Source organism: Pezoporus flaviventris, unplaced genomic scaffold (genome assembly GCF_033815535.1).
Source record: "Pezoporus flaviventris isolate CSIRO_AGI_PZ_B2104156 unplaced genomic scaffold, CSIRO_AGI_Pfla_v1 ptg000036l, whole genome shotgun sequence".
Lineage (NCBI taxonomy): Eukaryota > Metazoa > Chordata > Aves > Psittaciformes > Psittacidae > Pezoporus > Pezoporus flaviventris.
The window spans coordinates 34,652,328-34,668,216 of NW_026892584.1; the positions used below are offsets into that span (position 1 = coordinate 34,652,328).

Below are 15,889 nucleotides of genomic sequence, written 5' to 3' on the forward strand. Positions count from 1 at the left end.
CAGCAACTGTAGCTATTGAAGATTTCTGTAAATTGTTTTATTATTTAAGCCTCAATAATTCTAAGTAACTTTATACACTGGCTTTTCTGCCAAGCTAATTAACCCCACCCCACCCCTCCCCCAACCTTGCAACACAATCGTTTTATGATTCATCTGTTAGTGGGAACTTTGGGAAGTAACTTCACATTCTTTGAAGAAAGACCTCTAACTATTTTAGTCATGCTACATCAAATTTTGCTTGATCAGGCAACATGTTATCAATCATACTGTAATTTCAAGACATAAAAAAAAAATCATTTTAAATGAAGAGAACAGCAGTAACTCAAGGCAATTTCAATAAAGGGGTATGCTGCAAAATCCACCATAAAAATTCCTTCCACATGATATACTAGGTATTATAATAGGAAAACAGATTCAGTCTCCTGCTGATAGAGACAAGCCTAGAATTTCTGCTCCATTTGAAAGTATTGATTACATTTCACAATAAAAGCATAACTATGCTTTGGTCAAGCTATAATGATAGATTCTACTCCAAGAGAGCATGCCAGCTCATTTCATGAAGTATTTCAGACTCTAATGGTAATTTTGAGTATGCAGCATATTCTCTTAGATTCCACTAAAGAAAAACTAGGACACCACAAGTCTCATTTTCTTTCTTCCCTGAAGGCTGCTGTGAGGTATTACTTGCATGTGAATTGCCGCAAGATACTAAAACACCATTCAAACCTTTGTGTACCCTGTGCTGCTTACAAGCTTTAACTTCAGAAATACTGCACACATTGCTAATAACCCTTACAAGTAGATAAAACACCGCTACAGAAGTGCCACCACTGCTTTTTGCTAGAGGCAGAAGTAGAGAGGCATCAGCATAGCCTCTCTGGGTTCAAAACAGATAGTGGCTCCCTGCCCCTCAAAGAAAGAATTTGGAAGAGCCTCTTTTTGACCTGCCTGTAATTCCTTCACAAGGCAGTAGCATTAGAAGTAGGAAAATTAAATTTATTCCCCATTTCTACACTAAAAGGCACTGATCTATTAAATGCTGTTAAAAAGCAACAGCTACTCCATGCCCCTAGACCATATCTAGCTCTGAACACATAAATATTTACAAGAAACATATGACTGCCAAGAGAAACTACTTGGGCACTTGACAATGTATAATGGGATCTGTCTAGTTCTCTGCATGCCTACACATTTTAAAATCTAATTACAGAGCTCTATTTAATAAACATCCTGAACAGATGTACCACCCTAGAAAATGGTGTGAAATCCTCCTCCTGAATGCTGTAGACAAAACAGCAAGGAGATGACTACTGAAGCCTCTGCTAAAACAGAAGTGGTTTTGTTTTTTGTTTTTTGGTTTTTTTTTACATTAAGAACACTGCATTATTTTTACAGATTTATCTTCTCTTCATAAACTGCAAGCAAATTCAGCATGAGTCAATTAACAACAGCAGCTCGGCCTACGAAGCTACTGTACTTTGCCAAATCGGTTCTCAGCATTTAATATTCAGCCTACATTTACAGCATAGCAGCATGGTAAAGCAGCATGTCTAAAACAAATCCTGGAGCAAGTTTCCAGGAATAAGGCAACCAATACATACTATGTAGCTGTTATAACTCTAGTCCCCACATTTCCATTCTACTTTGGGGTAGTAAATAGATCTTAATGCCTTCTACAGTTAAAAAATAAAAAAAGAAAAATCTGTAAAAGTTGATCTTAAGGTGCTTTCCAACCCTAACTATTCTATGATTCTGTGATATAACATGGAGAATGGATTAAGAGGACTTGGGGGTGTTGGCTGACGACAGGCTCAACATGACCTGGCAGCATGCACCTGCAGCTCAGAAAGCCAACCATACGTTGGACTGCACCAAAAGGAACAAGACCAGCAGGTCAAAGGAGGCAATTCTCCCCCTCTGCTCTGCTCTCTAGAGACTGCACCTCCAGTACTGCATTCAGCTCTGGAGGCTCCAACATAAAAGTGACATGGACCTTTCAGAATGAGTCCAAAGGATGCCAGAGAAGATGCTCATAAGGCTGGAGCACCTCTGCTATTAAGATGGGCTGAAAGAACTGGGCTTATTCAGCCTGGAGAAGAGCAGACTCTGGGGAGACCTTAGAGCAGCCTTCCAATACCTAAAGGCGGCCTAGAAGAAATTTGGAGAGGGAATTTTTACAAGAGAATGTAGGACAAGGGGAAATAGCTTTAAACTGAATGAGGGCAGATGAGATCAGACATTAGGAATTGATCCTTCACTCTGAGGGTGGAAGACACTAGAACAGGTTTCCCACAGAAGCTATGGCTGCCCCACCCCTGGCAGTGTTCAAGGACAGGCTGGACAGAGCCTTGGTGACATAGTCTAAGGTGAGGCATCCCTGCCCATGGGAGGGGTTTGGAACAAGATGACCTTTAAGGTCCTGTCCTGGGTTCAGCAGTAGCAGTCATTTTTCTCCTACCTAATAGCTTGTGCAGTGCTGTGGTTTGGACTTTCAGCCTGGGAACAACGCTGATAACACCAACGGTTTTAGTTGTTGCTAAGTAATGTTTATTCTGACCAAGGACTTTTTGAGTCTCATGCTCTGCCAGCAAGGAGGGGAAGCTGGGAGGAAGCAGAAACAGGACACCTGACACAAACTAGCCAAAGGGGTAGTATTCCATACCACAGCACATCATGCCCAGTATATAAACTGGGGGCAGTAACCCAGAAGGGCGAGATCACTGCTCGGTTCGGCTGGGTATCTGGTCAGCAGGTGGTGAGCAGTTGTATTCTCTTCCCTTGTTATTTCCCTTATCATTATTATTATTGGTGGTAGCAGTAGTGGTTTGTGTTATACCTTAGTTACTGGGCTGTTCTTATCTCAACACGTGGAAGTTACATTCTTTCGATTCTCCTCCCCATCCCTCCAGGAGCAGGGGTAAAAAGGGGGCAAGTGAGCGGTTGCATGGTTCTGAGTTACCAGCTGGGCTTAAACCACAACAAGTGTTCTATGATCAGTAAATGTATAATGACATACTAGATAATGGCTTTTTATTTTGAACTTAATGATGAAGAGCATCAACAAAACCTTCCACATACCAAAGAGAAAGTTTTGGTGGGAATTCAGTGAAGCTTTGGAACTTCCCCCTCTATCAATCCTACTCAGTGTTTCAGCATGCAGATCTGCCTGTTTTCAGGTCTAAGGGTTTAACTTCATTCAATACAGAGGCAGATAAAACATGAAGACATGTAATACAAATGCTGTGGCTGTCATTTTTTACAAAGTGTGTATATATATGTGTGTGTATATGAACTGGGGCAAACCTTTTACTGCTGTTAATTATAATATACACTGAAAATACACAAAGCCTTAAGGGGGACTTCACAGCCTGGATATCAAAGATGTTAGCATTAAAGTTCTTCCTTGATATGCTATGACAGCACGCACAGAATTTTCAGCCCAGAGCACAGGTCTTTACATGTAACAGTTTGCGGGCTGTCTTACTCAGACCTCCAAAAGTTAGAAGTGTCAGAAAAGCTGAGACAAGAGAAAAGTCACAAAGTAAGTAATTTTTCTTCTGTGCCAAGGACACCACTGTGCTTTCAGTGGTGATTAAGAAAAGAAGTAACACTGAATATCAATAAATTACTTTTTCAGTTGCAAGCCAAGGCATAAAAGTGTTTATGAAGTATTTATGCTATTCACTGCTAAGATCATTCTTCAGGCTGTCAGGGTTGGAGGTTTCTTTAAGCAAGATTTATCTTCTCAAAAACTGCCTTCTTTTAGATTCATCACATAACTCTGTATTATTTATAGCGTGACAGTACTTAGATCTACACTGATTTTTTTTGCACTAGACTAAAAAGCACATAAAGGCAATATCTGCCCCAGTTACAACTGGGGTAAGAAAATACTTTAAGGGCACTTGGACTCATTTCCAGTTAAGCAAGATCCTTACTTATAAATAATACTGTTAGGACAATAAGTACCTCCATTCCCCATTTACAGGAACAGGAAAAGGGCATCAGAAAAAGGTGTCTTCAAGACTGTTACTGTAACAGGTTCATTGCCAGAGATCCTTCTAGCAATAAGGAAGTAATTCACTCATATGAGACACAATGCCAATACTATGATGAATACTGATGATCAAGCGTTTTCTATGCTCCAACAGTTTCACAGAAAATTTGAGGTAGAGTAGAAAATAGCAGACAGTATTAACAGATAGCTACTGCTCTTGATCTGGGAAAACTAGCATGCATGGGTTAGTTATTAAAAAGATCTACTTTATTTAAATAACCTGGCACCTGTTTACTAGCAAGTGGCAATCAACTTATTGCATACATAGGCAAAACAGATGGACAGTACTGAATTTCATGCACGATTGAGCTTGAATGGATTCAAACTGGTGACCTAGAAAATAAAAGCTCTGCAGAGCATAACTGCTAGCAAATCAAATCAAGTGTGTACACAATCAAGTCATTTATGTAAGTGACAAGATAACTGAAAAGTTACCTATGAATGTCTGTTGTGCCTGTGAACTTCCCCCTACCCTTGGGGAACACGAGTGAGGGTAGTTAGATGCATTAGCACCCATTTTCTTCAGTCACTCAGGCATTCCGCCTGCTGGCTCTTCAATGTATAATCCCATAATCCTTTATAAATCTTCAATCCCAGGTCCAGCATTCTGTTCCTCTATTTCTGAAAAACAAACACACTAATAAGTCTATTCACATTTATGTTTTTAGTAGGTATTACGTGATTTAGATAAACTCAAGTCCCCAGAACATAGTATTTTCGTAAGTTAAAAGCACAAACATTTCCAATACAGATTTTTCCTTGAAGGATTAAACAGATAAACACTTTTTTTCCCTCAAATATATAATTCATAATTTTTCAAACCATTCACAATTCAACAAGAAAAGCTGCAACAAGAAACAGGAAGGCTATCAAAATTTTAGCTAAGGAATCTTCAAGTAGGAGTTGGTCTAGATTAGATATGATCCCTTAACTATACCAAGAAAGATTTTTTTTATAGATGCTGATATGTTTACGTACTGTTATAAAACCCACAGATTGAATTATACTGGCTGAGAAAGCACAATAAACTAAGCCCACTAGAAGCTATACCATCATTACTGCTTTCAGCTGCATTTTGATTTCATATCATTTACATGGCTCTCATTCAGTGTTACTTTTCAAGTTTAGACTAGTACCTACAAGTAGGCTTATAACAGTAAAAATAGGGCACTTAAGCATTCATCTACGGTTTCATTAGGCATTCGAAAATGTCCTAGGAAGTAAATCCTGTAGAAATATGAAGAAGAACTGTTAAACATACAAGAAGCACATTCTAATTTGTTTTATATTAGCAATGCTAAATTATGAATACTGCAAAGTTAACACAGTGAAAGAACTGCCTGCTATCAACTGAACACACATTCAAAACACACAGACATCAGAGTTATACTAAGGTAATGTCTACACCAAGAAATACTTAAGACTCTACTCAATACTGTGAATATATAACTAGGTTCTACCGGTATACCTGTATTTGCTATATGCTCCCAACTCTATCTCCTTTCTCAGGAAAGGTTAAATCGGACAAGTGCGTGCCATGCAAGAATGTGTGTGTCTGAAGGAAGCTGTCACACTGTTCCAATCTTTTTTCCCTGCTATTTCTGGCATGAAAAGTTCAGAAGGAGTTACTGTGATGCTGGGGTGGTGAGATATGACTCTAAGTGGAGAGGCACACCTGGCCTCTAAGTCACAGACACAGTATGCAAAGCAGATCCTGGGGAGCAGAAAGCAGGAGACAGGCCAGGAAGAAGGCGGCTGCAAATTGCTACAGGCACAGCGGTGGAGGCCAAACAAGTGATCCAGGGTTCAAGCACTGGGCACATGAGGAGGAAGAGTAGAGAAAGTTTTGGAAACCTGGCTTATAGATGTGGGCATGTGAAAAGATGAGAGACATGGGACTGGAGCATTGTGGAAGCACGACTGAGTGCATGATTTCCTCATCTGATGCCTCTGAATAAGGCTCCTAAAATCAGGCCTCTCAGCATTTGTGGTCTGCAACATCATATGCTGTCAAAAAGAAACCATACTACCTCACACTAGACATTATGCGCAGGCAGAATCAGCTCTAGAGAGCATATAGCCCAGGACTGCCCTGCAGAGCTGCAGCTTGCTGATCATTATCTGAATGCTGCTGAGGCAGGAGACACAACAGTAGCACTATAGCAGATTTCCTGGTGTTACGCAAGCCAACCTACAGGCTTGCACCTGCAGCAAGGGGGAGCTCCCACACCTGCCCTCCCTAGCTAGTTGGCAATGCCTCCTCAAATGCACAGAACCCGATGCTTTGTCAAACTCTTCCCTGTGCAGATTGAGCTTACAATACTTCAGGAAACAGAAAATTAAAGCACCTTCCTATATGAATAGCAAGCCGACTCAGGATGAAGTTACAATAAGTGCATACACACAATGGGCAACATCACACCAGCAAACACCAGTACATGTTCTCAGCAAACACAAACTGTTGGATCGGTGCATGTTATCATTTTCTCCCTTGTGCAGAAATAAGCTAGCTAATTCAAGATAACCAAATCCATATGGATGCAGACCTCTTCATATATGAAGAGCTCCACAGATTCAAGGTAAAAATAATTTTGTTAAAACAGTGAGACTCCAAATAAATTGTGTACCCACAGAATATGTTGCTTAAATGTGCTGTTCATTTCCAGATGGAATTAGCTATTTCCAGTACAAGCTCTGTGGAGGTAAGAGTCACCTTTCAGTTTCAAGGCCAACTCCCTCATAAAGGCCAGCATCCTAGAGTAGGTATCCCAACAACTTCCCCTTTCGCAGCTAAAATTGGATTTGGTTCATTTGGACAAAAGGCCTGGAATAACTCCATTGCTATTTCACTTTCCTCTTCTGCATTCGGCTGCAGCATGATAACTTGTCTATTAGAGATCAGGAACAACTGAGAACTATTAGCAGAAACAGGAAACAGCCCAGGAGCTATGCAAAAAGAGGAAGGGAGGAAGTTGTTGGTTTTTGTGTTTGGTTTTTGTTTGGCTGGTTGTGTTTTGAAGAGTGGTTGTTTTTTGGTTTGTGGGGGCGGGGGGGGTGGTATGTTCTGGGGAGGATATGAGGGGTTCTTTTGTTTGTTTTATTCCGTTTTTTTTTGGGGGGGGGGGGGGCTAGCAAGCACTATACATAACCAAGTCTCAGGTTTAAAGTTAACACCTCCCACCTCCTTCAACTTGGCAATAAACACGACCTAGAAGATTGAAGGAATGTGAAAAAGGAATATATGCAACTGTTCAATAACATTAGAATTCAATGCCTGAATTTACAAAACAACATTATTTAAATTAACTGAAAAAAAAAACCCTATAAAAAGTTCCTATGATTTCTGATATATAATTTTATTCAGAGGCTTACCACATGAACTGTTACACATTAAGCCCAAGTGAGTATCGTGCAGAATGAATTCACTCCCTTAATTTATGTAGCTTAAATAATATATGACAGTGTAAAAACACATTAAAATTGTACACATAAAGATATTCTTAAATATAAATTATATATGCATATTATATATACATTTATATAAGTAAAACTAAATACGCCAGGCTTCAGTGAAGGAGGAATTCAAACAAAATATGCACCATGGTCACTCATTTTACAGATGCGAAAGCTTCCTGTGCCTCCTTTCAAATTTAACCATGCACTGCTTCCTCACGTGTATGCTGGCTGACCTTGAGTATTCTGCATCTTGAATTCAAACACACAGTAGGTCATAAAGTGTATTGTGCCCCACAGCTCAGAACTGATCACAAAATGATCACAGTTTTAGACCCACTACTGTTGTTAACCTCATGTATCAACTGAAAGAACAACTTCTGTATTTTTTATTACATCACTGAAGTTTATAAGGTAACACTGTATAACCCATACTGCATTTCCCAAACATTTTAAATGATAAACTGTGTCCTGGAGGAAGCTCTGCCTTCCCCTCTTCACTCTCATATCCATGTTAAAACCAGACAAGACAAAAATTTTACACAGAGTCAGTTACCCAATTGGTTTGTTACGGCAGTGCAGGAACACTTGTGCCAGCACAGGTGCAAGAAAGAGGAATATGAGAACAAGCTGCTAGAGCCAGGACCGCACCTTTTGACAGCAAGGTGTACTTGAACCACTCATAGATGTAGGTGCCTAGTTTTGGATGGTTTCTTTTGTTTTGCTAGGGTCCACTTCAGCCTCTACACTAAGCCTAACCTACCTCCACAGAAGTCAGTATTTGCACATAACCTACTGAGCCTAGTACATATGTAAATACAGCTCAGTTACTGCATAAAATGCCAAAGGGTGCTCTCTGCATGGGTGAAAGTCAGCTGTAGAAGAACATAAATAATTTCGAGCCACAAACAACCCAATCTTTAGCTGCAAAAGGGGAGATTTTATCTTCCTTTCAGAAGTTATCCTGCATACCAAAAATTTCCCTATCTCAGCCTATCTGAAGAAGTTTCTTGATCTAATTTTCGCCTCATAATAGTCACAATTTTTTTTTGTTAGTTTTAAAACTCTCACCATACCATGAGGTGAACCTTTTCTTGCCTTTCTGGTATAAGTTGATAATGCACCCACATAAGCATCGTCAAAAGCAAACTAAATGCAACATCTGCTGACCTACTGAAACAGGATCTCATTAAAAGCAGTGACCTACACACAGGTATGTGCTATGTATGTACACATGTACATAGGAAAAAAGTTAAACTATGCCAAAGCTTGTTTAAAAAAAAAGCCTGCACTGCAGAAATAGTATATGAAAAGTTATACAAAACCAGGAAGCTTTAGAAGCCAAAATTACCATCCCAAATGCTACAAAAAGCACAGAAGTTACTTTCAGGTAATACTGATACTCAGAGCAGAATGAAATTTTAAATAAACACAAATCTAGTTAGAAGTTTCAGTACCTGAAGTAAGTTTCTCAGTCTTCTGAATACTTGTCACACTAAACCTAAGACAACTTGCATCTGAGGTGCCTGGGCTGAAAGCCAGGAATTCCTGGGTTGGGAATTTTTATTTAATAAAAAGGCTGTGTACAGGATGGACTTTGGACAACAGTAACTATTTATAGTCATCACTCAATACAAAGGTTTCATAAAATTTTCTGTAGTTCCACTGGGTCCAACTAATATAAAGGGCAAGGTGGGGAGTCTTACAGCACATTTTATGACCTAAAACATTTGACTTTGCCCCCTCTAAAATTTAAAGACATTTTGTATTTCTTCTGGAGTTGTTACCACAGGGTTATGAAACAGTACGCTACTAAGATGAAAGTAGGAAATCATAGCAAGTATATGCACAGACTCACACAAACATGACTTCGCAGGTTTTTCATTTTATTTAACACATTTAAAATCTACATTGATTAAATGACAACACAAGTATCACAAGTGTACCTTACTTGTATTTGCTTAGATTTTTATCTAGACCAGAAATGCTACTTTGCCCCAACAGTTCCTTTCAAGTAACATGAAGGTGGAACTGTAATGCAAGATGAGATGATAACATCCAGAGTAACTGATACACCGGCAGGGGGGTGGAGGGGAGAGGGAAGGTTTGTTAAAAAAATGAAACAATCACCTTTTAAAGTTATAACCCCAGTAAGGAAATACTTCAACTAAATTTAGGAAGGACAAACTTATTTCCATAGAAATTTCAATTAGAAAATAAACTAAACTAAAACCAAACAGAAACTAAAAGAGAACTAAAAAAGAACTTGTGAGAATGGACCCTTGCCACTGGCCCCAAGGTACATGCCACCAGCTTGCCTTCACAACCTGAACCTCCCTCCAGCAGAGCAGTAGTCCGGTGACCAGTACAGATACCAGGGCCACCACAAAGAAATTCAGACACAAATGAACATTATGCAAAACAGTTCTATAGATCCTGTCCTCTGGGGCATCTCCAAAGCCAGCCCTAGGCATGCTGGTTGTTACATGTAGTATCACTACAGGGATTAGCAGCCAGCAACAGTCGAAAGGAACAAACACTGACATATGAAGAGAAAGCTGCTTGTGGTTGGAGTTCCAAGTGTTTGTTCCGATCTGCACTTACTATTTACTTAATTTTCTTACTGTCCTACCTGGGGGGGGGAGGGGGGGTTCTCCAAGGAAGAACAGCTGACAAGAACTGATCATTACATGCCCTGACCCTTAACTAATTCCACAGATGAGGTATTAAAGAGAAGTACTAGCATACACACTTTGCCAAAGCTAGAAGTTTCCAATCGCAAGAGCATACATACTAAAGGACTGAATGCATACATGACAGCACACTTTGCAGAAACTGTGTAATTGGCAAGCAATTCTCTGTTCAAAGGAAATGACTGAAATTTTGAAGGACCAGCTAATTCTAAAGCCTGACACACACACAAATCCACATAGAGCCTATTTTGACCTTTATAGAATCATAGAATAGTTAGGGTTGGAAAGGACCTTAAGATCATCCAGTTCCAGCCATCACTGCCATGGGCAGGGATACCTCACACTAAACCATGGCATCCAAGGCTCTGTCCAAACTCGCCTTGAACACTGCCAGGGATGGAGCATTCCCAACTCCCTTGTGCAACCCCTTCTACTGGCTCACCACCCTTAGAGTAAAGAACTTCTTCCTTACATCCAATCTAAACTTCCTCTGTTGAAGTTCTAACCCATTACCCCTTGTCCTATCACTACAGTCTCTAATGAAGAATTCATCCCCAGCATCCCTATAGGCCCCCTTTCAGACACTGGAAGGCTGCTATGAGGTCTCCACACAGCCTTCTCTTCTCCAGGCTGAACAGCCCCAACTTCCTCAGCCTGTCTTCATACAGGAGGTGCTCCAGTCCCATGATCATCCTCGTGACCCTTCTCTGGACTTGTTCCAACAGTTCCATGTCCTTTTTATGTTGAGAACACCAGAACTGCACACAATACTCCAAATGAGGTCTCAAAAGAGCAGAGTAGAGGGGCAGGATCACCTCATTCAACCTGCTGGTCACGCTCCTTTTGATGCGGCCCAGGATACAGTTGGCTTTCTGGGCTGGAAGCGCACACTGCCAGCTCATGTTCATTTTCTCATCAAGCAGCACCCCCAAGTCCTTCTCCACAGGGCTGCTCTGAATCTCTTCTCTGCCCAACCTGTAGCTGTGCCTGGGATTCCTCTGACCCAGGTGTAGGACCTTGCATTTGGCATGGTTAAACTTCGTAAGGTTGGCATCAGCCCACCTCACAAGTGTGTCAAGGTCCCTCTGGATAGCATTCCTTCCCTCCAGGGTATCAACCGAACCACACAGCTTGGCGTCATCGGCAAACTTGCTGAGGGCACACTCAATCCCACTGTGCATCTCACCGACAAAGATGCTGAACAAGACCGGTCCCAACACCGATCCCTGAGGGACACCACTCGTCACTGGTCTCCAGCCGGACATTGAGTCTTTGACCACAACTCTTTGCATGCGGCCATCCAGGCAGCTCTTTATCCACCGAGTGGTCCACCTATCAAACTGATGTCTCTCCAATTCAGAGACAAAGATGTCGTTTGGGACAGCATCAAACGCTTTGCACAAGTCCAGGTAGATGACGTCAACTGCTCTACCCCATCCATCAGTTCTGTAGCCCCATCATTTTTTTATTATCCAGCCAAGCAACCAACCTTTATCATTATTCAAAATTATCTGGATGATACAACAGCAACATATAGCTGATACAGCTGGAAGGTTCTGATTTGGATTAGTACTGTACAGAAATGAGTAACAAACAATGTCCTTCAGGAATTGGGTTAATGAATCTGTATTATTTCATGACTTACTGAATTGGAAACAAAAATCAATCTAATGGCAGAACATCAAAACTTAAGCCACATCAGCAGTTATGAGCAAATAGGGCAAGAAAAAGCAGACATAACTAGATAACAAAAGTGACTGCATTACTTAGTGTTTTGCTGAGAATCATGTGTTCCAGCTATCACAAAGAACCTTTCTTACAAGTTAAGCATGAATTTTAAAACACTTGCTTTTTCGTGAAGTAGTACACTTCTCTATCCAGAAGTTCTTTTAAAATAGAGGGAGCAAAAACCCCACGGTAGTCCTGGCTTTTTATTTATAGATTGGTTAAGAAACTTAGGATTGAGTTTTAGGGAGAGGAAGTGGAAAGAAGACAAAAAAAAATAAAATCCATACACACACAACTCCCCCCGCCCCAAACAAACAGTGAAACAACTATCAATTTTCAACATGTCCTCTGAGGAATCAGAGTGGAAGTTAAAAAAACTACATTAAAATAAAAGTATAAAGGCATGCAGTCTTGAAGATATGTACACTTCAGAAACTGAAAACGTTGAGAAGCATTCTGGCAGTTGAAAAAGTACAGAAAAAAGATAAACGAAAAAACTCTCTTTTCAATGCTGTCTTTGCAAATAGTGTTCAGAATAGGTTTTTTGATTTTTTTTATCATTACCAAAGTAATTTAGAGTATGATGTAAACGTACTGATCCTAGAAGCAATTAAGTAACATTGTCAGGAGAGAGCAACAGTTCAAATCACAAGATATCAACATATTTATATTCCCTTAAATAGAAGAAGTTCCAGCACCTAAAAAAACCAAGCACACAGCACACGCTGAGTATAATCCTGCAAAGAATAAAAAGTTCCTCCCAAGCAACTTCCATGTTTTCATATACTGGCTAATGAAACACCATCTCTGTACATCACTGATCTTTCCAGCTGGTTGCAAGCACCCACTAACATACCAGAAGTCTATTCTGATTGACAATACTCACACGAAAGACTTACTAATGTTCCTGAAGTGGAATTCAAAACACTTTCAGCAAAATCAGCAAGAGCCCATTTACTGCCCTCTACAACTCTCCTGAAGTGAAATGACAGTATGCATTCTTCAATGACTTTCCATTTTTCGGAAGTTTACTTGACAGGAACATTATCAGACAGAGACAGACATAAAATGTTATTAAATATGCTTTGTAAGAAAAGTGAGAGAAATCCTATCACCAAATCTTTATCAATATCATTGAACAGAGTAAATTAGGCATGAACATGCCCATTTTCAGGGAAAATGAGGATAATTCATTTTAGCCAATCTAAAGTAATTGCAAAATATTCTGACATATTGTGATACATTTAGAGGAGTCTAAATGCTTTTCAAAAGGCTACTTCTGAGCAAACAAGATGTGTTTTTGTTTTTAAAGAAAGGCAAAGAAAATCCTCTATGGTATAATACATACGGGGACACTATATTTGGTTAAGACAAATTGCAAGAATAGCACCTCCATGAAGGATCAGATTTTAAGAAAAAGTAGCCTGCTTTTTTCTCTCTACTGAAGTTTTGGTCAACACTTAATTGTGTCGTCAGGCAGCAATTTAACTCAGCCAAATTTCAGCTAAATTCAGCTTCAGATACTGGGATCAACAACCAGTTCACCTGTCTCCAGATACTGCCTGTCCTTTATTACAGCAGTCTCCTCAGCCATCTGCTTCTTTCTTCCTCCACAGAAAAAGCAGGAGCTCAGCAAAAGGAAGAATTCTCCACATTAAGCTGTCCCACCTTTACACAGTGTATTTCATGGGCTTCCTATTCAAGCACTCCTCTGTCAACAGGCTTGCTCCTTCCCACGCAGTTTTCACAATTCACAGGATTTTATCCCTTTTTCTTTGAGAGTGCCCCCCAAAGATCCCCATTTCATTAAGAAAGGGAATTCCTCCTCTTTCTCAAGCTGTGACCCAAACACAACACAAGATGCTGTTTTCAATTAGCAAGTCTACTAAGATAGGGAAGTCTTGGCTGAAACCTCAACCATATGGAAGATGCATCTCTGGAGTTTAATGCTGTCGCCTTCTCACATCAAGTACTACCTCAGTGGGATATATCCTACAGTCTCCTTGTACTGCATTTTCCCTTTCCTCCAGGCTCAATTATTTCACAGAAAGCCGTCTGCTCTGAATGAGGATCTGGGAGCTTCCTGCATACAAGAGTGCTTCTAAATTCACTGCACAGTTACATTCACCACACTTCCTCTCAGAACATGTTTCCTCTGAGAGTATACTGAAGTTGCTACTAAAGCAATCCCAGGCACTATGCTCTGTATCCACACTAAGTAAGCAGCACCTGTCCTCTCTCGCCACTTGCTTTTTCCAATTCACCTTCAAAAAGCATCCTTTTGATCACACAGTTTTAGTTCCCTTAACTTCCATAACCTTAAGAGGAGCAGTAGTAGTCTCTGGTGATGATAATACCTGGGGTTTTCTCAACAATTGCTCCAGGATCCCAGTGTTGAAGCAGACACAAAATCTTGGACCTGTGTAATGATCAGACATCCCAAATGGTTGAACTCTGTCCACAGATCAATATACTTGATCACCTCTATCACCATCTTCTGGCTGCAATCAACTCCCAAGGAATGCTGCCAGAAGAGTAAAGAACAGCAAGAAAAGGCTGCTTGCTCCCCACAAACACAACATGCAGTTTGACCAATATTCAACTGGCACAGCCCTCAAGAAATAAACATTCCCAGTCCCACGCACTCATTTCTACAGAAGAGCTGTCCCCTTCCATTCTAGCACACATGTGGGAAGCCACATTTAAGTCCTGTCAGGGACTACAAAGCAGGGGCAGTCCTAGCAGAAACAGGTAATCTATACAGCAGTAGCTATCACTAGGATTGACCATGGTCATGCTCACCCTTGCTAGCTAGCCAAACTACTGTTCCTTTTTTTGGCCTGTTTTATCTTTGTTCTGCATTTGTCCAGTTCATTTCTCTCTTCAACCAGGCCTTGGTTAACAGCCCTTCAGACAGCAGCAACTACTAGTAAAGAGCTCCATGGGGGGGTGTTGCATTTTTGAAGGCTTGGAATAATTTTAAATTGAAATGACAGAATATACGCATCTAGGTATTAGTCATCTGGGGAAAAATACAAGGCCAAGCCAATGCACATTTTAATATATTCCCCTCAATTTAGCAGATTCCTCCACCAATGGCAAGAAGCTAGCTGTCCATGCAGGACTCCCTGCCTGTCAGCTCTTCACAGGTACATCAGGGTAATCTGGCACTACCACTGAAGTCAAACTAACAGGGAGCTGCACACTCCCCTCACTCTGCTCCAGCCATGGGATTTTCCCGTTTCCCCTCACACTACATACAGAGATTACGTGATCACAGAACAAGTCATTTCAGAGGGCTGATGACAGGAAACAGGAAAAAGGGAATTTCTGCAGGTGGATTTGATAGCCATCTACACCTGGAACAGGAACCCACAGCTGTTAATCTGAAGAGACCAGACTATCACTATTAAAACTGCCTCACAACTCGAAAAAACTACACCCTTGTAGTCACCTTTGTCATTCCCTATGAGCTCAGACCCAGCCTCAACAAGTTACTCTCACCTGGCCTTCGACACTCAGGTAGAGTCCTCCTTTGCAGTCTCCATTTCTGCAGCTCCAGTTTCAGCACTGACACTCTACACCTCTTCCCTTTGTTTCCCAACATTCAGGGTCACTCACAGGTCTACTCTGCTCACTGAAGCAGGCAGCAGTACAAAAATCAAACTGTACGGTATTTATACAACTGACCCATTCAAGAGCTTGTAAAATGGTTATGAACTGCAAGTGTGAAATTCCTGGTCAAATCTACAGGCTGTTTTCCGTTTATTCAGAGGCTTTTAACAAACACGGTGATCTTACACCTCTTTGCATAAATCAGCTATCTCTGTATATACCAAGACTTTAACAGTTATTTGAAAGCTTGCACGTTTAAAAGATTTCTCCTTTGGATGAGTTCTTCTATACTATCCTCTGTATCTATTAACTTCAGAAAATTTTAAGAGCCACACTGACTTCC

General features: G+C 40.6%; 1 protein-coding gene across 5 annotated transcripts in view; it reads right to left on the reverse strand.

Moving 5' to 3' along the window:
• BTBD7 (BTB domain containing 7) overlaps positions 1-15,889 on the reverse strand; it is a 56,880-nt gene that overhangs the window by 29,113 nt on the left and 11,878 nt on the right. For all 5 annotated transcript variants that reach the window (XM_061463848.1, XM_061463849.1, XM_061463850.1 and 2 more), the window contains exon 2: positions 4,493-4,678. In XM_061463848.1, coding sequence (XP_061319832.1) covers positions 4,493-4,574 — 82 coding nt within the window. In that variant the 5' untranslated portion in view covers positions 4,575-4,678. The remainder of the gene's footprint in view (positions 1-4,492; positions 4,679-15,889) is intronic.